This window comes from Thunnus thynnus, chromosome 2 (genome assembly GCF_963924715.1).
Source record: "Thunnus thynnus chromosome 2, fThuThy2.1, whole genome shotgun sequence".
Classification (NCBI taxonomy): domain Eukaryota; kingdom Metazoa; phylum Chordata; class Actinopteri; order Scombriformes; family Scombridae; genus Thunnus; species Thunnus thynnus.
This window is the reverse complement of record NC_089518.1, coordinates 13,224,473-13,249,090: the sequence shown is the minus strand read 5'-3', so window position 1 is coordinate 13,249,090 and position 24,618 is coordinate 13,224,473. Positions and strand designations below refer to the sequence as shown.

Sequence of the window (24,618 nt, the reverse complement as noted above, 5' to 3'; positions counted from 1 at the left end):
AGTTGTGAAAAGGGGCCAACAGCCCCCCATTTTCATGCTTTTTAAGGCTCATTGAGATGGAGAACGAGAGTCGTGCAGTGCTTTATGATGCCAGTGGGTAAACCTCAGCAGGTGAGCCGGAGTCACGGTAATACAACGTCTTTAATGCATGCTGGGCCTGTCGAAACTACAGAGTAGTGCTCATTAGATCAACAAAGGGGAAGTACAAACAAACATGAGCAAAGGATGTGCTGCTTATCAGAGCTGGCCAGGTACACAGCATGCAGATGTGCACCCACAGACAAAGACACCTCTACAAAATACTCAGTAAACTTGCTGAATGCTGAATGTATACTGAGAAAAGAGAAACCAATTAAAAGTAACTTTTAGGTTTTTATTTTCCGATCACATTACAACTGGAAGACAGAAATAAATTGCACACTTATGTTTTATGCTTTCTTTCTTTTCTTTTTTTTTACAAAAATAATATATACACTTGAAGATTGGATGAAATTCAAAATAAATAGACAATTCAACAATAACACAACTCATCAGCATGGAGTAGCACTTTAGTTGCACTCAGTATAACTGGAGCATGAATCCTGCCAGTCTCAACAGAAGACAGCGACAGGCGGATTCAGTATTTCCGTATTTCTTTTCATCTTTCAGTTTTTCTATTCTTGTCGCAGGCCTCTGGCCCTCAGCCTTGTGTGGGCATGCATTCTCATAGCAGTTAGTACTGGATCTGCATTCTGGCAAGATGGTGCAGCAGCATTGGTAAAGTCACTCTCAGTCAGTTAACACTGAAGATCCCCTCACCAGCAGGAATAAGAGAACAGTGGGTACTGGCTCCACTCAGCCACGTTGCCATGGTGATAGCCGTGGTGCACAGCTTGTGTAGTGTAGTCAGTGGTCAGGTGGTGGGGAGGGGGATACTGGGCAGGACCAGGGCCGCTCCACTGACCCAGGGGCTGCTCGGCGCTGTAGGGGCTGTAGATGTGGTGGCCAATCACCCCAGGCTTCCCGGCCTGGGCCATGGTCATGTTGAGCACCCCAGTATAGTCCTGCGGGCCGGGGAGGTGCTGGGGCCCACATGGGGAAGGGCCAATATCATGGGTGCGGTGCTTTGATGAGTCATGATCAGGGACAGTGGCGACGTCAGGGACCCTGGACTCAAAGCTGCTGCGTCCTGATCCACTGTTGCTGCTGCCGATGCTGGAGGAGGGAGAGGGCGACTTTCCATACTCATGGAACCTGAAGAGTAAAATAAAGATGATCAGTTCTGTTCAGTTTCTGTTTATCATGACAAGATGGTGTTTTTACATGTTACATAACTTTGCCAGTATTCACCTGTAAGGCTGGTAGGATGCTGGAACAGGAACCAGCTGCTCTGCGTTGTACATGTCCCTGGTGTCTGTCCCAGCAGGTGAGTCAGTCCTCACACTGTGCTCCCTCTCAGCAGCCCAGGGGGAGTAACGCTCCTCTTTGACTGTGTCAACCTCCTTCCTTTTCGGCAAGTCTCCTTCATCTCCGTCGTAACCCTCGTAGGATGACCGGCAGAAATCTGCGAATACACAAATCATTAAATCAACTTAAAATTCCAGGACAGGAATTTTTTCATCAGGACAAAGAGATTTTTTTCAGCCAGTACCTGGTGGACTGTCCTCCTCAGAGTCCCTGTTCAGCATGTCTGAGATCTTGGCTCGCTTCTCAAGGCAGGCTGGGTTCTTGTTTGCACGCCTAAAACAATACACCACATATTACTTTCAGTTCAATCTATTGCAGGGGTGTAGCAAAGAAATTTGTAGATGAGCCTCCATTTCTCTAATTAAACAGCCAAACTGGAATTGTTGTTTATCCTAATCATCAATACCCACCTTTTTTTAGTTGTCCCTTCATCCCGGAAACCTTTTGCAAATGGGTTGTGATCAATCTTCAGCTTTGTTATCTGGAGGGGGACAAAAATTCAGTTAAAATCTCAGCAATGTGTGATGCCCTACCTGCAGTTTTCATTGGTTTGCAGAGACAGAAACTGACCTTGGTGTTCTGGTAAGCGGTGACTGCTGTGAAGGAAGTCTCAGGGAAGGTAAAGGTCTGGAAAACACTCCAGCGGACACTGAACAGGTCATCTGCCTGGACGATGTGGAAGCGCGGGTGGTAGCGATGCATTGAGTGCAAAATGATCTGCAGATAAAAAGAGACGGGTTATTGCTGAGTACTTTTATTTCTGTTTTTAAGTAGTCTTTGACAGTGCAACCTTCACAAGTATGCAGTTTATTGCTGCTAAAGCATCAATTTTTTAAGTGTTACCAGTTTCTTTAGTCAATTATCTAATATCCTTCAAAAAGTAGCTTCTCATTCAAACATCACTAAGTGTTGTTACTCACATGGCCGTGTTGGTCGAGCGTGTTGTTGGTGAGCTTGAGCTTGAGGAAAGAGACGGACTGCTTCATCCAGTGGCTCCCTGGGGCCGGAGAGTCTGGGTGGAGGTAGGTCCTGCAGGGAGGCTGAGGCTCTGCTTTTCCCGCCACCTCCCATTTCTCTTTATTCCACTGTGGGAAGGAGACAGATAGTTAGGGCATCATTAAAGGCTAATCTGTCATACAGAGAGGTGATTTACAGAAGGGGCTTCATCTTCTCCTTCCCACAGTGAGAGCAGGACGACAGAGTGGAGAGTGACGGCTGGCTGGTACCACCCACAGAGATAGGGGGTAGTACAGTGGGCTCCCAGCAGGGGATAGAAAAACAGGAAGAGATAGCACCCTTTGATGTACCATGTAAGGATGGGGGGGTGGGGAGGGGGGGTGATAAACAGGGGGTGTCTCTGGTAACCACTGAAGGAGATCTACGGCCAAAGCCAAAGGAAAGTCAAGGCTACTTTGTTGGAAAGTAAAAGGAAATATATCTTTGCTAAAAATCACTAAGATCAAGATAACACTCAGAAATCACTGTTGCTGTCTTACCTTATACCTGAAACCATCCTCTGGGACCATATCAACCAGTAAGATGTACTTGGCACATGGAATAAGACTGGACAGATTCACTTTACAGTGTGGAAACATTCTCCTGAAAAACACAAAGTTGAACATATGACAGTGTGAGAAACACAAGCAAACACAAAGAACAGACACTTGTTTCCCTATGTTTTGCTTTAAATATGACTTTTCTGTTGTCTTACCTGCCCGGTTTAGTGATGATCATCTCTGTCCCAATTTCATGAAAGGTCTTCCAGAGCTCAGGGTCCTCCAGAGTCATCCTGATGTTGCCCTGGAGATAGGCATCAGAGCCGGCAGCCATGGAGGAGGGAGGAGGGCCACTAAAGTTGGCCTTCAAGTCTGGAAGAAAATAAGATTCATCATACCTGTGCTGAACTGAAAATTATATATTCTGCAGTAAAGACAAAACAACTAATAGACCAATCTGTGCAAAATTTTAAATAGTAGATAGAAATGCTCAGGGTAAATCCAATGAGAGTCAAAAAACACTTACCTCTGATGGACTGCATTCTTCAGATTCAGTGGCAGCACAGAAAGAGCTTAAGAAGATTCATGCACAGAAGGCCAATAAGCAATCCAAGTATCAGTGATATCCAAAGTGTTTCTTCAGCTCTGCTCTCCCTCCTTGCTCTCCTTCCTCTTGAGTAAAAAGAAATCCAGTTGCTCAGGGAGTCAGAGGGTCACTCAGCCTTGTTGCACCAGATATTTCAGAGATCTTTAGACTTGCTGGACGGGGTGACCGTGACTTTTAAGGGGATCCCTGGAGTGGGTGGGGTCAAGAGAGCCATTCCCAGGCTTTGAAGTGGCACAATGATGAGTCAGTGTCCCACTGTGATTGGAGGGCGCTGGAAATCAAAGAGACTTAACAGAGCCTTGATACCGTCCCCACAGGAAGGGGGATGGAGGAAATGCATCTTTATTAACTGCTAAGAGACTCTAAAACAAATATGGACAGACTTCCCTGCTGCAGATCAGGGCTCGCAGTGGCACCAGAACCTGTGTAAATATCATTCACACAGATTTAAACACACACAAAAATACCATTTAGTGTGTTTGTGCAATGTGGTAAATGACCAGTTAAAATCAGTTTAACAAAACTGATGGAAAAGCAGTGAAAGGTACATTTAAATGAGATAATCCAGTGTGTTTTGTGTCTACAATGGAGGGCTCCTTTTCTCAAAAATAGCAGTATTTTCTAGGGTTTTCATAAAGTAGAAACAATATTCCCACATATTCCTTATCATTGCACATATACACAGTATTGATTTTAAATTGCATGAAATAAAACATTTCAAATGTTCTAATGTCAAAAATATGATCTCTAAACTTTTCTACATTCTCAGCTTTCTCCATCAGAGAAATGACACAGTGGGTGGGAAACTCTGTGTAAACCCATAATGGTGTGATGATAACATGCACTCTCTTTCTGCAGGTAACTTTTACCTGGGGGGCATCCTCTGATGCCTGCAGGACTGCCAGCAGCAGCAGGGGGTTGTGTATTGGGGTGTCTAGACAGGCCCATGCTCTGATAGATAATCTCATTAGGCAAGTTTCCCTTGAAGGGGACAGTTTCTGCATGTGGAGGATGCCTGTGTATAGGCTAGCAATTAACAGCCAGTTAGCACCACAAGCCCAAGTCAGCCTTGAATGGGACAGGAGGGACGGAGAATAAAGGCCTGCCACAACAACCCGGCCGTCCTCCCACCATCCACATCCAGGCAAATCCACGGGTGTCATTCATAGGCCTGTCTCCGCCTGTATCATACCATGTTACCAAAGGCAAAACAAATGCTAAACACTGCGGGCATTAGCATAGTGTAAGCACAGTTCCCCTTCTTGTTTCCACTAGCATCAAAATTTGAATTGAGGTGATTTTCACGTCTCATTCAACCTCTTTTCTAGCATAGGCACACCACTTCCACTTACATTTCTCATTGTATTCTCATGTCTGTGTGCTGCATACAATGCCTTCTGTAGGCTCAGCTCTACAACATCCGTCCACAAAGGAGCTCCAAGCTGCTTTTGTGACTGCATGGATAACAGCCCAGCTACCAGAACCACATATAATATATGAGGTAGAATTTTAAAACCAGTGTGTGCAGCATAGAGAAGGTCCCACGGTTTATGGGACAGCATAGCACTCTGTGGAATCGGCAATTAAGGGCACATAAGAGATGTTTACTGCTAGAAGGTCTTCCCTGTGAAAATATTGACCGGCTTGTTTCAGTGTCCTACGCTGAGTCGATGCAGAATAAAAAGGATAGTAATTCAGCTTGTAATGATGCACTTAAAGATGCAGAGAACTCTGTACAATTATTTTACAACTATTTTATGTTAAATGCCCTGATGCAGGGCTCTCCAAGCACTCCCTCGCCCCCTCTGTGGCACAACATTGGCCTTGAGGAAGTGCAATGTGTTTTATCCCCCTTATGTGAAACCAAGTGTTGTCAAGGAGTTATTAATCACAGGTTCAGTGTGGCTCTCCTCACTTAGCATTTAGCCAGCTCCTCGGGGGCCTGCATGGGAATCCCCTGAAACTGCTTCAGGAGCAAAGAGGTCACACAGATCTTTTGAGTGTTTAGGAATAAGAAAGATAAGAATAAGAAAGAAATCAAGAGATTTTCATGATAAATCCTTGGCGGACCCCTCGTCTAGCTCTGATAGCAGCGAGTGTGTCTATGTCAGAGCTGAGGTGTATATTTCAGCAGCGGCAGTGTCAATCCCATTACGAGGTCTGGAGGTGACAGGTGTGACTGGTAAGGCCTCAGTACATGGCCTGGGGACAAAAGCTAATGACAGGGAGCTCTGGCAGCCTGGGGGCGATTTGGACTGGATGACACATCAGGGTGGTCACCTGGAGAAGACTGATAGGGACTGCAAAACAAAAACATGGTGGATTCTGTTTAAGGCCTTATTTATACAAACATACACCCATTGACAGATGTTTTCCAAGAGTAAATGATGGCAGCAATCCAATCGTAGAACAGGACTGAGCAGAGATATCCTCAGTTCTGTCCTACAGCTGATACCTGCTGTTCACATTGAATCCCTACATCTAATGCCCAGAGCGACTGCGTCTCCTCACAGATCACCTTCACCAGTGATGTTCCACCTCCCAGGTGTCAGTCTTTGGCCATTTGCTTTAACTGCACAGATCCCCCTTGTGCTCAACAGTTAACAGCTGCCAATATACAGCCAAGGCCTGAGGATCAGACGGCTCTCTAGCAGCCCAATAAAGAGCCCCTGGAGTGGACTGACGAGAAATCTCACACCTTTCGCTCACATTAGCCATGCAGCATGCCCTTTTGATGCTTAATTGGCCACTTTGAGGGGTTTGTAGAGATAGCAGCCTTGTGGCTGGAAACAACATGATGTCACAGGAGACTGAACAATCTTTTTTTACATGGAAGGAGAAATGCCTTTACCTGACAACAGGTTTGTCATCATGAAGTTTATTTCATATGCTTTGTGACGTGATTAGAAAAGATTCAAAACACCAAGTCTAATTGATGACACAGTCGAGAATTTGAATATAAAGGTCTGCATACATCACTCAGGCATAGTGTATATTGCATTTTTCTCAACAGGAAGACATAACACATGAGTAAGATTTTATCAGTTATAGGCCAATTTTTCAATTTTCTTTAGCATTTGCAGCACTTATGAAAAACAAACTTCTATATTGTGGTAAAAATATTTGAAAAAGGAGAGTTTAAATGAAATGTCACTATCCTAAATCAGTAGTGACCATGATGTCACATGCACCAACTAGGGGCCGGGTGAGCTCACATTTGGTCCACCACATAAGAAAACAAACCTCAAATCTAGCTTGCCTGGCAAAGGGGCAAATGACAACTTCACAGCACTTCATAAGAAACTCCTGGAAGTTGCTAATGAAGACTAATGACTTCCCTCGTGTCGGAGACTTCACACCAGCGTGTACAAGCTCTTTGACCACAAAGTCAATGTGGTCAGCGGGGTGGTCTGCTGACTACAGGAGTTAGAAACTCCACTGTTCCTGAGGAAGCATGGTGACCAGAGTAATATGCTTTTCCTCATGTTTACTCTAGATTTCACAGTTATTGAAAGAGAGGTTGATTACACAAGTGTCCGCCCTGTAATCAAATGTTTTTGGGTTGTTTATTAAGTGAGCCAGTGGGATTTTATCATTCTTCAACCATGACAGGAAATAGTTTATTTTTTGTTTGTTTTATTTGCAGCCAATAAGAAGTTAGAATTAAATATTAACCATTTAGTGAGTGGCATGTTACTGGTGAAAATGAGTCTTATAGGCCACACACACAAACACTGAACATAAACTTGATTGTCAGTGTTCACATGTTTTGTGCCCGTGTGTGGCCATGACTGTGGTGACAGAAACTACTGTAGTGTGTTTTACTGAGTAACTATCACCTTCTTCTATGCAGAACACTTGAAGCACATGGATGTCCCACTTGTTGAAAATGTACGTGTATATTCATTTCTTAAAAAATAATATAAAACACTAGACAAGTGAATGTTCCAGCCAATCTTATTCATTAGCCGAAATTTTACCCCTGTAAATTTACAACTAAGAAAGGTGAAGTTTTTATGCATCTGGATACTGTCTTTTATAGTGTGTGACAATTGTTCTAGCCTGTTGTAGTATGTAACGTTTTTATGCTGCACTCTTCACCAGGTGTCTTTTGAAAAAGAGATTTTCCATCTTTTCATTGAGACTTGTTTAAACTGAAAATTAAATTCATTTAAAATATATATTGATTTTGTTGATACACGAGTATTGTCACACTTAAAGCAATGAAATGAAAAGGAAATGCTGCTGGCAAATTATGAGAGGAAAAAAACTTCTTTGTAGAGAAAACATTTATTTTTCCTGGTCCATAATATGCCCAGACATAATAAACTTCATCAAGTTGTGTGGATAAAGGTATAATTTTTCTGTTACTATTAGTTTTTGTCTTGGGAACAAATTGGGGGTCAAACTGGCAGTAACTCTTCAACCGTCATTGTCATTAGGTGATGCTTTATGTTTTTAATGCATTAACGGTACCTTAGAAAAATAGTTGGTGTCTGCTTAATTCATTAGATCTACTTTCCTAAAACATATATTTAACAACTGTACATTCCTATGAATGAAATGTAGCAACTGGTCATATTGTCTAACATGGATGATTATGAGTTAAATTAATGAAGAATGATGATTATTACTGTATTCATACAGGGAAGTGATCATGTATATAATAAGTGGTAAAAACCAGAAAACATGAAACACTAGAAGCAATCAGATGTTGGCAAACTGAATAAACAGTAAAACTTAAACATGTTGTTGGATGCTTGTAATGTTGCTTGTGTTTGATATCTACAGACAATTGTTGTGAAGTTTGATTTCATGCATAAGCATGCATTGTATTTCCATAGAACTTATAATTTACTAAAATATTAGCAGTTACAGATGGTGTTACCAAACCAGCCCCTCAGATACCATCACATTTTCCACAGAAATCCCAGGAGGAGCTCACACAGAGTACAAACAAAACCACCATCTTATCTGATGCAAAGACCCCTGTGGGGGGAAGTTTTATGCACATTTGGATATTTTAAGTAAAACACAGAACAGATACTGTATGTGTTTCTCAATTATATTTTTGGTTTGACATCTATAATGCATTTAGTTCACATATAGAGAACAGTTCCCCTCCAGCAGCCTGAGCCAGGGGGAGGCCGGGTCGAGCAAAAGCCTTCAACCTGCTCACCTCTCAGCCTCGGTACATTCCCAGAAGCTCAGTAGAACAATAAAAAACTATCTTACACCAAAAAAATAAACAAACTTAATGAAATAAAATACAAAACCGTTTTTTTTTTTAATCAAGGGTGATAATTTACAATTATTCATCTGTTTCCTTTTTAAAAATTATTTTCAGACAGCTTTCAAGAAACATAATCAGTAAATATCTTTCTGTTTATAGAAAACAATCTGTAAAAAAACATTCTGTTGTCTTCCTCTGAGTTAAGCTAGAATTGTGACAAATTTACCAAAGTGGTTCTGATGGAAAGGCATCTATATTAGAAAGATTTCCTCTGTGTGCATTTCAATTCCATTTGAATTCAGGAAAGATCGCGTCTGGGGATCGTCTATCGTTTCCTGAGTTGCTTGGAATTGAAGTGACCCTCACCTTTACACTCTCACACATGCACACACCTCTCCAGCTTAATACTCAAACCATTAAAGCCAAACATATCGGAAAGATATTTGGATTATGATATGTACAAAATCTAATTTCTAATAACCAAAACCCCTTTCCACATCATTCAGATCAGTGCTGGTGACAGGGCGTTTTCCTGTAAGAACTGTTCCTCATAGCTACAAATGCACACAAAAGAAAAAATATATAGAACAATTTTTTTTTTTTACAAGAAATACATTGAGTACAAAAATAGCACAAAGTGCTAACTGAATAACATCCCAAATATTAAGTGTAAACATTTCCAATCTGCTACAGGTTATGAGGCTGTTATCTCCACAGCCTCGGATGCAGCCGATTGTCCTTATTTCACCTTTGTGTTCATTAAAATATATCTTGTACCTATGCACGTGTACTGGAGATGAAATTCTCATGCAAAAGTTCATGGTCAAAGTGGAGGACAGCAGGTACATGCTGATGAGCATCAGACTGAAGCACCTCAGATTAGCAAGTTCTCAAAACAAGGATTAAGCTGCATCTTGTTGATACAATTAGCACAGAACATTAAAAAAAGATGCATAAACACAAGACTGGTTGGCTTTAAAGGCTACAAGCCTTTCTTGCCAGATCCAGTGTACAGTTTGGTGCAAGAGAGCACCATAAGCTGATGTGTGATAATGCATAAATGGCACATTACAGACACGTTGTGACATCAAAGCCATCGTCTGTCATATACACCCATCACTGCTGACAACCAGAGCAACACAGTGACATGACAGCTGACGAGAATACTGCATTTTTTTCAGTTTGGGAGTGCTTTAAAAAAAAAAAAAAAAAAAAGACAATTTGTAATGCACTGCACAAAAGGAAACAATAGCATCAACGAAGACAGCTGCAGTAACATGGACCATTCCTTTTTTTTAAGACAGGGGTACAGGATTTGGCAGAGTCAAGCCAAGTTATAACAAAAGATCTGGTCTTGTTCAGTTTCAGCGTGCACACAAGGCCTTCAGAGGCTCAGATGTCCATGTAATCGTCCTCCTCGTCCGACTCGCTCTCCAGAGACGACTCCTGGCTGGACGTCTCCTGGACCTCGAGGGCCGGCTGGCTCAGAGTGTCCTTTTTGACTGTGGCTGCAGACTGAGACGACAGGATGACGTTCTGTACAGGAGCAGACAGAAGGGGTCACTGTTGAGTGTTTGACTAGACTACAGTTATGTGCTGTATTCACAGAACCACATGGGCTCCTGCTGAGAGGTAAATTCATACCTTCAGTCTTTGTTTGGTTTCCTCTGAGATGCTGCCTTTGGGGGAGAGGAGTGTGGGTGTTGGAGGTGTTACTGTGATTTCTGGTGGGAACTTAGTAACGGTGGAAGGGATGAAAAGCTTTGGCATGTTGGCGGGGACACGGGAGCGGATTCGGCTGGGGTCTGGAAGCTTTGACTGCTCATTGCTGGCATACTGCTGCTGGTCTGAGAGAGAAAAATAAGAACCTGTTACTAAATATTTAAACTTAAGTTCTGCTGGAATATCATTACTTGACCTTTTCCTGTCACACCTCTGATTCACAGGTTCTGACCTGAGCAAGGTTGTGCGGTGCTACATGTGGCAGTTTCCTCCTGGAACCAGCCTGCTGTGGATTCTTGGCCTTGGGATACTGTGGCGAGTTTCATCTGCTGACAAAGGTGTGACTCCTGCTGTCGATACAAAAGTCCCTCTGAGGGCTCTTCCCGCTCCTCTGTGGGTAAAAACAACACACCAACAAAATACATGTTACACCACACAACCAACTGACCCTCTTAATATTTGACATTGTTTGTAATTCTTTACAAATACCTGAATTAACAATATGATCAGATTCCTTGTCATCAAAAACAACTGTAGCAATTACATCTTTTCAAAATGACAATTTAGCCTTCTTTAGCTTTTAAATGAAATAAAATGACCAGATTGGTAGTTCAATGTTACCTCTTTGTATTATTACTTAATGAACTAAATACCAAATACCGCCTCCGCCAGCCAGTCAAGTTGCAGTTTACATTCATGTCTGTCCAGACTCATAATATTTGTAGTGAAGACTTTGAAGGAATTTAATAAAAAGGTTTCAAGTTTGACCTTTGACCACCAAAATCTAATCAGGTCGTCCTTGACTCCAAGTGGATGTTTGTGCCACATTTGTAGAAATCCCCTCAAGGCGTTCCTGAGATATCATGTTCATGAGAATGGGACGGATGGACAGAACACCCAAGAACATAATGCCTTCGGCCATGACTGTCACCACGGAGGCAGAAAAACACCAGAAATAACAAGAAATCTGAGTTTGATTCCCAGTATTGTTGGCCCAACTAAGCAGTATTTACACATCTGACTTCTTTAATGTCAGGCCCACTAAAAAACAAGAATTAGCTGATCGCTTTACTGACTGGAGTCAACTAATGCACTGTGACATAAATAACTATTGACAGAGTAAAAATGAGAGTATTTTGATGTTACAAATACAATAAAACACATTCTGTGTTGTATTGTTGGACAATTAACTGGAAAGTTGACTTACAATTTTCCATTGGATGGGACCTTATAAGATCCTTTCATTAGATGATTATTTGTAATGATTGCATGTGAACTAACAAAACATTTCCCCTGCAACTCAGACAGACTGAAATGAAAACAAAAATGATCTAATCTTTCAGGCTTCTCCTGTAATGTTTCCTAGGAAACCATTACATAATACACATTGGTGCAGTGCTGCCTGATGCAAACCTGTGTGTGTGTGTGTGTGTGTGTGTGTGTGTGTGTGTGTGTGCATGCAAATGTATGTGTATGCAAACATGCTTTTGCATGTAGCTGCTGCACAGCTTTTAAAGGTCATCCAAGTTTTAATAAGTTGAAGATGTCTTAATATATCCAAATGAAAAGTCAATATCATCTTTTACTGAAGTCAATTTATAGATGTAATCAGTGCCTACAGATGAAAAAATGCTCGCAATTTCTTTTCTGGTTTGTTGATGACAAGGCCGACAGGTTTTAGCTCGTCACATGACCTTTAATGAGTCCTGCTTAACTCGCTGCTGTGTTGATGTAAAAGGCGATAGGATGGAGTGAAATAAAGCTTCCTCGGGTCTGCTGTGAGGCAGCATTGTTGCTTTCAAATTAAGGCAAAAACAAAATGAGCACTGCTGTGTTTCAGAGAGCCCGGCCTGACAGCTAATTAATTACAGGCTTGTGCTTTTGTTTTGGGGGGATTTTTCACTCACAAACTCATTAATATAGATTTTGCTCAATATGTCACAATAAAATTAAACCAAGGACCAAATGTGTGAAACTAAAGAATTACTTGTTATATTCTAATAATAAGAATCATAATTACTTTTGTATTTTGAATGATGTTTGCAGGGAGCTGAATATGAACTGATTTTGTCAAAGACATAATTAATTAAGAGTTGAAAAAAAAAAGTCCAATCCATGACCAGAATTCCAGACACAAGTTTGTTACCTGTGGTCATTCGCAAATTGATGGATAGGTCTTTAAATACAGGGACAAACAGTATACAACAACAACAAATATACTTTTATATTATTTACTGTGAGTGGATGGGAACCATGAAAAACTGTTAATATATATATGCTTCATATTAACTCTTAAATGTGTGTGTGTACCCTTCATTTGACCATTTTAGTACTGCATTGTGTCGCACCACTTATCATAAATGGCTTTTCTTTTCATGCTAATATCTCTATAATCTTCCTTGGGGTCATAGATCTCAAAAGCAACAACTGTGCAGATATCAGATGTAAAACTGAGCTTTCCAGAGATAACAGTAAAATGACGATGACCTGATATAACAGTTGAGCTGTCTGTGTGAGAGCCAAATCTAACAGTTCCAGTTACTCAATGCTCATCTGAAAGCTGATTCAAAAAGAATAGGATGGCCTTACTCAGTAGCCGCTTTTAAAGAACCAGTGTGTAAGATTTAGTGGCGGGCTCTATGGAGGAGGACCCGCTCCCTATGTAGATATAAAGGGTTCATTCTAAGGGGACGAAAACATGACAATTCTTATTTTCATGGGATTATACACTAATGAAAACATACTTATGAATGTTTTATTCCATTTCTGCCAATATTTCTGCCTGAAATGAAAGGGGCTACAGTCTCCAGATGCTGTTTACTGCCCTCTAACGGCCTCAAACAGAAATATGATGATGTGATTACAGAAACATTCTAGGAGTGATAAACTCAAATAACAAGAAATGTAGTAAGAAAACTGTTAAAAGGGTTAAAATATTAAGCATTGCAAATAGATTCAAGCTCAAGAGTAGAGTTGGTATTTTATCCCCCGCTGTGTAAATGTTTCAGGCCAGCTAGAATATCAGGGTGAAAACACTGGAGGAATTTCAGCTTTCAATTTGCAACATGGGATAAACAGCTAATTTATCCACTGGAATATTCATTATGAGGATCAGCAATAATTATGCCAAACCCCTCCAGAAGCTCATGCAGGCAGAAAATAAAGTCACATTCTGGAGGACACTGATTCCTAAAACTCTTGTTTGGGGGACTGACAAAACCCAAAAGGCAAAAATATAACCAGGCCAGTGTCTGCTGTTATGTAACACATCTGTGGAAGCCCACAGGCGACCCCTGCTGGTCAAGAGGACTAAAGTTTTTACAACTCGATTTCAACAAACAGAACATCTTACTTCTAAAATCTTTCCAGTATCAGAGCGTGCCATAACTGTTATTTACATGTAAGTTCGTTAAATTGTGGAAAACACTAAACAGCCATCTAGTGGTCAGATAGGTTTGGGTGGAGGCCACTGTACCTGTGTGTGGTAGGAAGGGCATAACTGCAGCAGGGTGGTTAGCTGCTCTTCTGTGCTGTGGCTGATCGTGGAAGCTTGAGGTTTGAGGTCTGGACAACTTGCTCAGGGGCTCGTACACCACTTTGGCTTGGCTGTCCTGGGTGGACAGCGGGTGGCAGGCGGTGTGGCTGAGCAAGACCGGAGTTGGCAGGGAGGCGGGGAAGAAGATGTCTCGGTGATCCTTGGTGTACTTAGGTGTGGTCGGAGCATCACCGGCAGACTGTAGGAGACAAAGGGAGAGCAGAAGTGGTGAGGAGGGGTCACTGACCTTGGAGATCCATCTGCAGCGCTATAACCCTCCTTTGCTCAAGAGGACTGCTGAGACCCCGTACCTCCTCTTCCCTGGAGAAAAAACTCTGTGCTGAACAAACAGAACGAGCCTCCGACGATACCACTGCACTTTTAAAAACAACACACATCTGCATTATTAGTCTCGGCTCTTCCACATAAGAAGTAATATCCTTTACAGAGTTGCGATGGCGTCCCCTCAGGTTTAGAGACTTACTTGTGTGCTGGACTCTGTGTTGAGTGCCGGGCGAGGAGCACAGCTCTACACCACACTCCATCCCTCTGTGCCACTTTCCTGGGTGTCCTTTAGAGGACCACTTACAAACACAAGAGCTGCACAAACAACCTGTTACAACAGCCGCCCTGCTCCCACAGCCGCTGTCATGGCAACACAGAGGAGCAGTTAAAAGAAATGAATACACCTTCTCTAGTTTTCATTTTAAAATGGATGGAAAGTTGGAGGAAAAACAGCCTTTCTAAGCCTCTATATGCACTTCTTCAGTTATATGTACAAAGAAATAATGAATTTAATATCCGGTGAAAGTCTGCACAGAATTGTACTGCATTCATTATATACACACAAAAAAAGTAGATTTGGCTTCATATTTGCCACACAGAGCGCTTCTATGTCAGAGGCACATTTGATTATTAAATGTAATTTTTTCTTTTTTAAGCTTTCAAAGCCTTGAGGAAATATTGAGAGCCTCTACTGTCATGACAAGAGGGCTCTGACAGATACATTATGTTAGCACAAGATAATTTGGCTATGACAGAGCTCTCATACTATTTTCTCAGGCTCTCTGCTGGGAGTCGAAGTCAAATTGTGCTCTGAATCAGAGCTGTGTATGATCAAGCTCCCTACGGGATTCACACTGCAGAGTGCAGGCAAATCAAACAAACAGAGTAGCCTTCCAAAACCTTAGACAGCAACAGATCCTTCAGCCCAACACAGAGCAACAGAGCAGCCTCAAGCACGCACCAGCTCCGAGGCTAGCTCTGATGATTCATATCTCATGAATTAAACATCGCCAACAATGACACCAACGAGTCAGCTGAACCCTGCGCATTAGAGAAACACAGTACCTGAGAAAAAAATTGCAGCACACAACATGCAGCCAGCCCGCAGATTCCTCGGGTGTTCGGTGTGGGATGCAAGTGGGCTGCTGGCAGCCAAACTGAGGTCTGACAGTCTGAACTGAAAGATGGTTCTTTGCAATTATCGAGATTGGGCTTTAAATCAGATTAGATGTTGCGTACAGGTTTGGTCATCTTTCCAACACAATTGAAAGGCCGGCAAACCAAACATTTTAATTTAATTGCCTGCCCAAATGGGACCGACAGTCACTGGAGCTCCTTTATGAAGCAGATGTCCATATTCTTTGATAAGTGAAGCCTCAATATTCTTCAAAGCCTGCTGATAAACAAGGAGTGGCACTGGAGTGATAACATAAAGTCTCATTGAAAAGCTACACCATCTACCCAAGGAGAGGAGAGAAGCAAAAACCAGGAAAATTATTTACATATATCAGACATTGATTACGTGACAGCAATAAGGAGAAAATGTCATCCAACCGTGACATGCTTTCCTGATAAGGCATAAAACTGAGGGAAGAAACAACACCCAGAGCTCAACACAACCGATTTTCCAGCTGAGCACTAAAGGGGCAGATCTCACACTGCACTTGTGGGGGCTTGAAAGAATGCGAGTCTATAAGAAACAGGCAAGAATTTCTCATATCTCTGAGCTGAGAACTCCGAGGTGCCCACTCACATTTCTGACTCACACTACATACGAGTGCAACCAAACGCAAACCACGACATGAGCAAGTGGCACAATAATTACACATGACCAGCTGTTAGGTTAGACTGCAGAACAAGCCTGTGTGCAGTAGTACACTATCTTATTAGTATCATGAGCTTACGGGAACACACAGAGTCACCGCATGCAAGCTAATTATCATAATATCTCACGAGTCAGCAATTATGCCGTGTATACCCTGTGAATATATACACTAGTCAGCTCCAAATATGTGATGTTTAAAAATCTATTAGCCACCAATTAAGAAACAAATTAAACAAATGATCTTAATTATTCAAATCTAAATAGGTTTTTATTTTGAGGAGTTTGAAGTTGCCATTTTGCAACTGCAGCTTATTTGATTTTAATTTCTTTTTGTGGACAATTTTCACCCTCAAGACTTTTTAAAAAAATTTAATTTCACTGCAGATTATTTGTTTGGATTGTTTTGTCTACAGTAAAGCAGTTTCTTCTTGAATCTGTTTTGGTATGGAGTTCCTGAAGCATAAGAAAATCTGCTTGAAGCTTATTTAATTTTAAGGTAAATTATAATTGCATGTAAATTAAATGCAATTTAATATATCATACACCAATTTAAAAACCAGCGGGTAAAATCACAGTACAGTTAGAAAGTGCATTTAAATATTTACATATGTACATATAAGTACACAGGGATTGGAAAATAAGCAACAGTGCCCACATAGCTGGCTCAGTAAAATAATGTTCCAGTTCCTTCCATGTTTCAATCCAGGATTTCACACATTTGAGAAAAGTGGCTTGTAGCTCTGTCTAAATGCATTCTTGTGCTTCGTCTCTATGCCGTGTGTTTATGTGTGAAAATTAGACAAACGAATAAACGCACAAAACGAACAAAGATAACAAAAGACTCGTGCATTAGAATAACATGATATGATGACTGAACTAGAAAAACAGATTCATTTTGCCCACAGCTACTTTTCATGAGCCTGAGGTTCGGAGAATATCACCGTGACAACAGGATGTGGGCAGAGAGACCCTTGATGACTGTGTGGGCAGGAGGAGGGATGAGAGGAAAGGGGAGTCACAGGCACAGGATGAGGCAGAGCGACTAATGATTGGATGAGGAATATGAGTAGTAAAGACAAAGCTGCTGATCTCTGTGGTGATCGCTGGTTGAGCACTAGCTCCTTCAATAAACTATAAATGAACATTTAGTTTAGAACATTTAGTTTTTTATTCATGCAACTATACATACTTGTTTAATGAATTCGGTATCTGTAATTTCCTGTTAAAATCACACACACATTTACAGCATGCATGTGCAAATAAGCAACACGCATACCGACGCTCAAATGAAACCGGTGACAAGTTTGGCAACTGCTAAGTGAGGCTGAAGGGACGACATGAAGCGTTCACACCACACTCTGAGCTATATTTAGTACTGGCAGGCTGGAGCAGGATAGACTTGAATAAGTCTGGGAATTACCAAGTTACTCAATAGTTTAGCATATTTGACTACAGATGCTGTATGATAATTCTCCACATATACAACAACAGAATATCTGTTGTTTAAGGATATTTTGAGCTTAATATCTGACAAATAAATGTGCATTTAACCTACTTGGATTGTCAGATGGGTGGGGTGTACTACATCAGGACCTTTAAGATGGATAATTTTAGCTTGGCTAGTAAATTGCCATGTAAGAGTCCCAGACTTTAATCCTGAGGGGGTCAATTTAGTGCTGAGATGGTTGCAGATGATCAGAAATTGTCTGGTTAAACCTTTACCTACGGCAATCAAAAACATAATGTTGGTATGCTAATTTCATGACTGATTACATGTCTATATATTCTGCATATTTGTTTAAGAGAAGTGTTTAGTGGAAAAAAAAAGGTTGCTCTGTGATTAACATCCTTTGAGTAAAGCCTTAAATTATGGAAGCATTACTATCCAAAACCACTGCAGTCAGTTCAGGGTAGATAAGAAGTTTTTGGCATGAACGTGAGCAAAACTGGAATAGACATGATGTGCATTTAGCTGTCTGTATGAATTCACTATGAGCTTGACTACACAGGGGAGGAGAATTGTAGAGGCAGCAGTCAGATGGCAGATGAGCATGCAGAGTTGTTTTACCTGTCTTTGGGCAGAAGTGGCCAACTGTATCTGGCAGAACTTCACAGCTTGGTCCAGAGCTACATCCTCATCAACCTGAGCAAGAGAACAAGGAGAACAAGGACATTAGGGCAGAGCAATGCGTTGTATCTACACATGCTGCAGTTCATATTCCACAGTGTTGTAACTTTCTCTTTCTCTTCTATTTATTACAACTTGCAGTAATTCATCCTTGAATGCAAGTAGATGCTCAGTATTTTACATATACAGTATTTCTGAGGTCTGTAATATTCATTTGCACAGTTTGAGTGCTCCAGTTGTGCACATAGCACAAACAAAAAAATCAACAAATTATTAGAATTTCGGATTCTGTATCAGAGCCAGTAGGGTTTCTTGCGAGATCCTCTAAATGGCTGACTGATCATAGCGCCAGTAAAGAGAGGCTCACATTAAGGCCCAGAACTGCTAGTGGATGTGTGGTGTGTGTGTGGTGTGTGGGAGTTGGCAAGCTTAGCTACAGCACAACATCGTACACTTAGCGGTAATCTTGTTCACACAGCTGTTATGTTCCCTCCAGCAGCCTGTTGTACGCAGTGGTTCAGAGACCCCCAGAGGGAGGGATTTTTATAGCAGCCTCATTCTAGTTTTCAAATTGTGTCAACTTTTAAAATGGACCGAGTCAAGCTCCGGTGTATCACAGAGGACAGCCCTCCACTTTCAATTGTCTAACACGTCTAGCTTGGCTGCAAACCTTCCTTGTCAAACCATAAACGCCTGTCAGTGATGAGTATTGCAGTATCTAAGGCTGGGTATCATTTAAAAAATTATATTGTAAAGTATTTAAACAATTATAAAAATAATACCAGTACAAATACCAGTACCCTAAAAATGATACTGATACCAATAGCTGTGAGCAAAACCATATAAATGTTCATTTTCTTCTAGATCTGGGTACAAAAAGGATCAAATGCGGGTATCATTTGACTGGAGAAGTTTCAATACTACTTTGTATTGGGTTATTTCCGTCGATCCCTTAAAAGATATCGAGTACCGATATGCAGCCATAAGAGTATCACATCACGATTACTATTTGACATTTCTCTACAATGAAACAATTTACTCAATGTGACACTGCATATTCAATTGTATCTTTGTATTTTGGACTTAAATAACCTTTTAACGTCATTTGATTTTCTCTATCATGAAAATAAGTGGTGCTGGCTGTATCAGGCCTCAGATGGAAAAGCCTTGGGGAGGGTTTGGAGGACCAACATGGATTTTCAGAGATGGAGGAAAAGCTACACTGTCATTACCAGACAGTGTTTGATAGCATTCAAGAGCTGTCATTTGAACACATTCTGAGGCGATGCTCAGGGCTGTGAAATGTGAAAGGGCTGCTAGCATGATAATGCATAGCTGAGCCTCTTTACGGGCAAAATTGAGCAGCCTTTATGCATTACTTGTCAAGTTGAAAATATTTTGATGATAGGAAATGCTCCTTCTGTTTAGAACACACAATTTAGCGGGTCTTTGACTTTTACCGCCTTAGGAGAGCCAAAATAAAATGACTGAAATATGCAGACGTACTGACAAAATATAAAGCCGAATGAAAAAGGTAGAGGTTTAATGTACGACGATGTGCAGCCGTGCAATGCAGCAGACCATAAAACCACAAAGCATCTGCAGTTTGTGCAAGTAGGTGCACAATCAGAAGATGCTTCTGGAAAACGTCCAAACATATTAATTACATAACTCATTTGGTGACAGGAAACATGTCACTGCTGGTTCTGGCTACTCTCTCTTATGGGTGTGTCAGAGAAAACCCTCTCTTTGCCATCTCTTAAAGAACACAGGCAAAAAAATCTTAGCTGTAACCTCGTGCCTAAAAAAAGAACAAAAGCTGCTGAAGTTGGCTTATCGCCTCAGATTTCTTCTTTCTCCTCCTCTACTGCCCTCCCACTCCAGCTACTGCTCTCTGGCATTACACAGCCAATGACATGGCAACTTCTTTTGGTGCCAACATTGATCCGCAGCTCAATATGGCTATATAAGCTGATGTGGGCTGCTCTGCGATGACACCATTAAAGCCTGAGAAAGCACTAAGTTAGACTAACTCTCAAACACTTTTGCTGTGGAGAAAGAGAGACACATCTTTCTACTTTTACACATCCTTAGAAGAGAAACTTAAAAATCATTGAAGAATTTAACATAATACCTTACCAGCTTCTAATATGAAATATGAGTAGTCATAAATTACTACATATTCTCAAAATATACACACTTAACAGACCAAAGTCCTGAAATTTTTCAATAATCTTAATAGGATTCAGTTGGACTTTTACTTCAGTGACAGCACAGTGAATGCCACAGTGAATTTTCATTTTTTTTGGCATCAGTTCCACAGCCATTACATTAGTGTTTCACCATTCAATAGGATTTGTATGCTGGCTGACTTGGACACTAGATTTAGCACTCGCCTGAAAAATGCAACCTCTGAGCCACTTTTAGCCACTTTTAAAATTGCAGGAATGCAGTGATGAGATGCAGCATTTTAACAAATTAAAAAACTAGCTGCAAAGAGTGAGCTACAGCAGTTCCCCTCATCCTCTTGACGTAATGTTAAAAAAAAAAATCCAAATTTATTCTTAAAAATACCCAACAGGGCTACATTTAGAATCAGCAACCTGTTTCAGGAAGAATAACAGCAGCAAGACCAAAGTCACAGGGGTTGAATTTGGGTAAGCACACCGCACTTTATGAGCCGGATTTGTCGTTGTTTGAAAACAGAAAAAGGGGAAAGTCCCTATTCTACAGTGGGTGTTTTTGTTACTAATTCAGTTAGACGAGGGGTTTCCCAAGCCTAATTTATTTTGGGAGGGCTCATATAAAGCATGTATGACTTTGCAGAATATGAAAAATTCAAACAGAGCCTGTGTGTACACAGCAGAGACATCTTGCTTGGTACATTGTGAAGAGGTTTACCTGTTTTATGAGCATATACGTCTCTGACATGATCTTCTCAATGCGACCCAGGTCATAGGTCATGACTTTCTGGCCTTGCTGCCACACTCTGTATGCATCAAGCAGAAGGGTTTTTCCAGACTCCACATCCTCTAGAAGCTTTCTTTTTCTGTTGGGCCTTCGTAGTAACCCCTGATCAGTCCCACTGGTTGCCACAGCTACCTTGGTTGCTGAGGCTTGGAGTTGCTGCTGCCTGGAACTAATACTTAGCTCTTCCAGAGACAGCTCTGGTGTCCGGCAACTGTCAGTCACTTTCTGCTGGGGCTCCCCAACACTCAGGGAGGTCTCAGTTTCTGTTTGGTTGCCCTGAGAATCTGTGGTCGTAGAGGGCCTCCTCCAGTGGCTAGTGTCCAGCTCCATGGGTTCCTCTGGCCCTGTTCTGTGCCCCTCGCTCCCAGCAGCCTCCACCTTCCCAGGGTAGCTCTCTAGAACTTTACTTCCTTTATCTGTAGATGGTGGGGTCTGGGTGAGTTGAGCCTGTGAGGCTTCCCTGGGCCCTGAGTCAGTTGCACACGCTCCCTCTGTGAGCTCAGGCTTCTTAGGAAGCGCATGTTTGCTGTCCTCTGAATCGGGCCTGTTGGATGCGTCTGTTGTGGTCATCTCCCCCATGGAGGGCGCAGGCGCTTTGGGAAGCTGCTCAGACACCTGAAAGAGAACAGAACCTGTCAAAACATGAAGTGGGTGCATGCCAGACGTCTAAAACGCTGAGTGGCTCTCAGCTCTCAGTGTGTGTGTGTACAGTGAGTTGTGCTTCCTTACCCCTGTGAGACTGTTCAGATTGTCCTCCAGGACTTTTACATTTAGGAAAAATGCTCTCTTGGCCAAAACCTGGCGATCAACATCCCGTAAATACTTCCTAGATGGAGGAAGAGAGAGAGAGAAGGAGAAAGAGAGGGAGGAGAGATGTCAAGGAGCAAATACATAAACCATAACAAAAACAGCAGTTCAACAGGAAGTTGGTCCTTACTTTCCCTGGTCAGGGGTTCTCTGCAGCATGAAAGAGACTTTCAGCAGAGTATCGTGATCCTTAAGCTGAGACAGCACCTCCAGCAAGAGGACAATGGATCGGTTCATATGAGATGCAAAACTTCCTGGGCGATCAATCTCATCTACTGGAATACGCCAGATGCCCTGGAGGTGGAGAGGAGAATAAAAAAAGAAGCAGAATCAGCAGTTAAGCATGACTGTGCTACAAATAATAAACAAAATATTATTGTTTTCAAAATAGCATGGACACTGTTGGTGTGGCCTGGACTTTTAGTTTAGCAGGATTTCAAAACATTATTCAAAACTCAGCAAGAAGGCTGAATGGTGTCTATGAGGAAATGCCTACATGTCACTGGTTGTGTTAAAGGACATCAACAAACCAACTAATTTTTCAATTTCTGAAAGTTTATATTTTTATAAGCTGCTCTCAGCTGCGACCCCCGGTTTTCAAACGCTTGTGGAGCGTATGGCACACAGAAACAATTAACAAGGAGACATGGAAAAACTCAACAGGAAAGAAAGCAGAGGAGAAAGCAAGGGAAATTAATGTGAGTTAAAAACATGGCATTCAAAGAAGAAAGCCCTAATGAGGGGATGGAAAGGCTGCAGGAGAGTTTTTTGCAGACTGGCTGGCCATGTAGGAGCAGGGGAGGGAGGGATGGGGAGCTTTCTCTCTGGGCACACATGATAGGAAGCCTCATTAGTGCTCAGTTTTGTCCACGCAATTCAACAGACCAGCAGACTGGCTGCCAACAAACCCAGGCTTCCTTTGCAGAAGTCGTGATGAGGTGTTTTTTGATGGACGAGTCCACCTTTTCAGTGAGCACATGTCCTCTCCGCAGGTGAAGCACGCGAGGTTCTGCACTCTGAAGCTATCAATGCGAGTGCAGATGGTGGCCTAGGCTGTGTACAGTCAGAAAGCACATGGCACAGAGCGCTGCTTCTGGCCCCCCGAAAATGTGTGTGAGACAAAACAAAGATGACAATATCATGATGGAACAAAACAAATGAGATGGCTTTATCAGCTACTGAAGGCACTGGTGAGACTGATGCTCCTAATAGACTGCTACAGACTGTCAGATGACATTTTCCAAGTCTCTGGAGAGGAACAAAGCAGGGGGAAAGAAAGGCAAAGTAAACCCATCAAATATATTACATCCCTGAAGACGGACTTCCAGCCTACTGATAAAGTGTCAAATCTGGCCAACAAAAATAAGACATACACTCAACCCCGAAAACCCACACCTCATCTGTAACTCATAGCCCCCCAGTGAAAAATCCTCCTTCAAGTATGTCTTTAATTTATTCATCCCATGTTCCTCATCACATTTCTTGACAATAATTTAGGACTAAATCTCTTATGCTCACAATATTTATTAAACAATTTAATGATGATGTTACAAAATCTAACTCCAATGGGTGTAATAACCCAAATTTAGAGGCAGTGGTCAACAAAACATTTTAAAGAACAAGCATATGGCTCCGACGCCTGTGTGAAAATGAGAAGATTTATTATTATATGACGCAATCAAGGGCTTGGGAAGGTTTTAACCTTTCGATGCACAGATTACCAAAAGCCTCCAACAGGAGTGGGACAAGTATGATGAGGGGGTGGGCTCCGTTCACTTAGAAAAACATCTCTAATGGAAGAGAGTTGTTCTTCATCAGAGACCCATCCAACCACAGCAAATCTGTTTAGGGAAAGCAGAGCCATGGCTTTACACAGATTATGCTGTAGCACAACAGCTAAAGCAGATTGGTAAGACTTTAACTGAAATGATTTAAACATCTTTTTTTTTTTTCTGAGAGAAAATATGACCGCTGCTTGATATCTGGAGCAACAGCTTTGGCACAGATGTGGCCAATACATCACGCGAGAATCTGACAGAGATTACGATGCACAGCAAACGAGGGATGAACGAGGGATAAATATGTGACAAGAGGCTTCTTTGGTACAAATGGAATCTGCCCCTTTCTTCCGTTTTCAGGTTCAAATGGATTGTTTTGTTTGAGGATGAAGAGGGCAATTAGACGGTGGACATAACATCATTAAAGTATTACAAAACAGCAACTTAAAGGGTTAATTGTTGCAGCGTGACAAAAATAGAGGATGAAGAGCAGTGACTACAACATGATTGCGCCTCTACATCCTTGTGTAAAAACCTGAGCCAAAGCAAAATGCTGGCTGTTACATTACAACATTTTAGCGGGAAGCCCCATACCTGTTGTCTTATCTACTTCATCTACATGTCTCTACATGCCATCAATGACAGGAAAGGCTCAGGCCCAAAATATCATCCATGGTAAAACTTACTAAGTGCAGGAAAGTTGAACAAAGTGAGCATTGACGTGTCTTGTAGCAACCGGCAGTCATTATTGCAGTTTACCAGTAACTACAATATCACATTTATGAC

General features: G+C 41.7%; 2 protein-coding genes across 5 annotated transcripts in view; both read right to left on the bottom strand.

The window, feature by feature from the left end:
- Positions 1 to 388: 388 nt before the first annotated feature.
- Positions 389 to 3,310, bottom strand: tbx16 (T-box transcription factor 16). The gene is made up of 8 exons (XM_067576344.1): positions 3,158 to 3,310; positions 2,943 to 3,045; positions 2,367 to 2,531; positions 2,017 to 2,163; positions 1,857 to 1,927; positions 1,631 to 1,719; positions 1,330 to 1,543; positions 389 to 1,233 (listed from the first exon to the last, which is right to left on the bottom strand). Exons 1-8 carry the CDS (start codon positions 3,274 to 3,276, stop codon positions 795 to 797), a joined length of 1,347 nt encoding a protein of 448 aa, XP_067432445.1. The 5' UTR covers positions 3,277 to 3,310; the 3' UTR covers positions 389 to 794.
- A 5,288-nt stretch (positions 3,311 to 8,598) lies between these two features.
- The window catches only part of cabin1 (calcineurin binding protein 1), a 37,986-nt gene continuing 21,966 nt past the window's right edge, over positions 8,599 to 24,618 (bottom strand). For all 4 annotated transcript variants that reach the window (XM_067604200.1, XM_067604209.1, XM_067604216.1 and 1 more), the window contains 8 exons: positions 22,185 to 22,348; positions 21,977 to 22,073; positions 21,179 to 21,862; positions 18,218 to 18,292; positions 13,980 to 14,238; positions 10,737 to 10,895; positions 10,427 to 10,629; positions 8,599 to 10,318 (listed from right to left, as the gene is read on the bottom strand). In XM_067604200.1, coding sequence (XP_067460301.1) covers positions 10,175 to 10,318; positions 10,427 to 10,629; positions 10,737 to 10,895; positions 13,980 to 14,238; positions 18,218 to 18,292; positions 21,179 to 21,862; positions 21,977 to 22,073; positions 22,185 to 22,348 — 1,785 coding nt within the window. In that variant the 3' untranslated portion in view covers positions 8,599 to 10,174. The remainder of the gene's footprint in view (positions 10,319 to 10,426; positions 10,630 to 10,736; positions 10,896 to 13,979; positions 14,239 to 18,217; positions 18,293 to 21,178; positions 21,863 to 21,976; positions 22,074 to 22,184; positions 22,349 to 24,618) is intronic.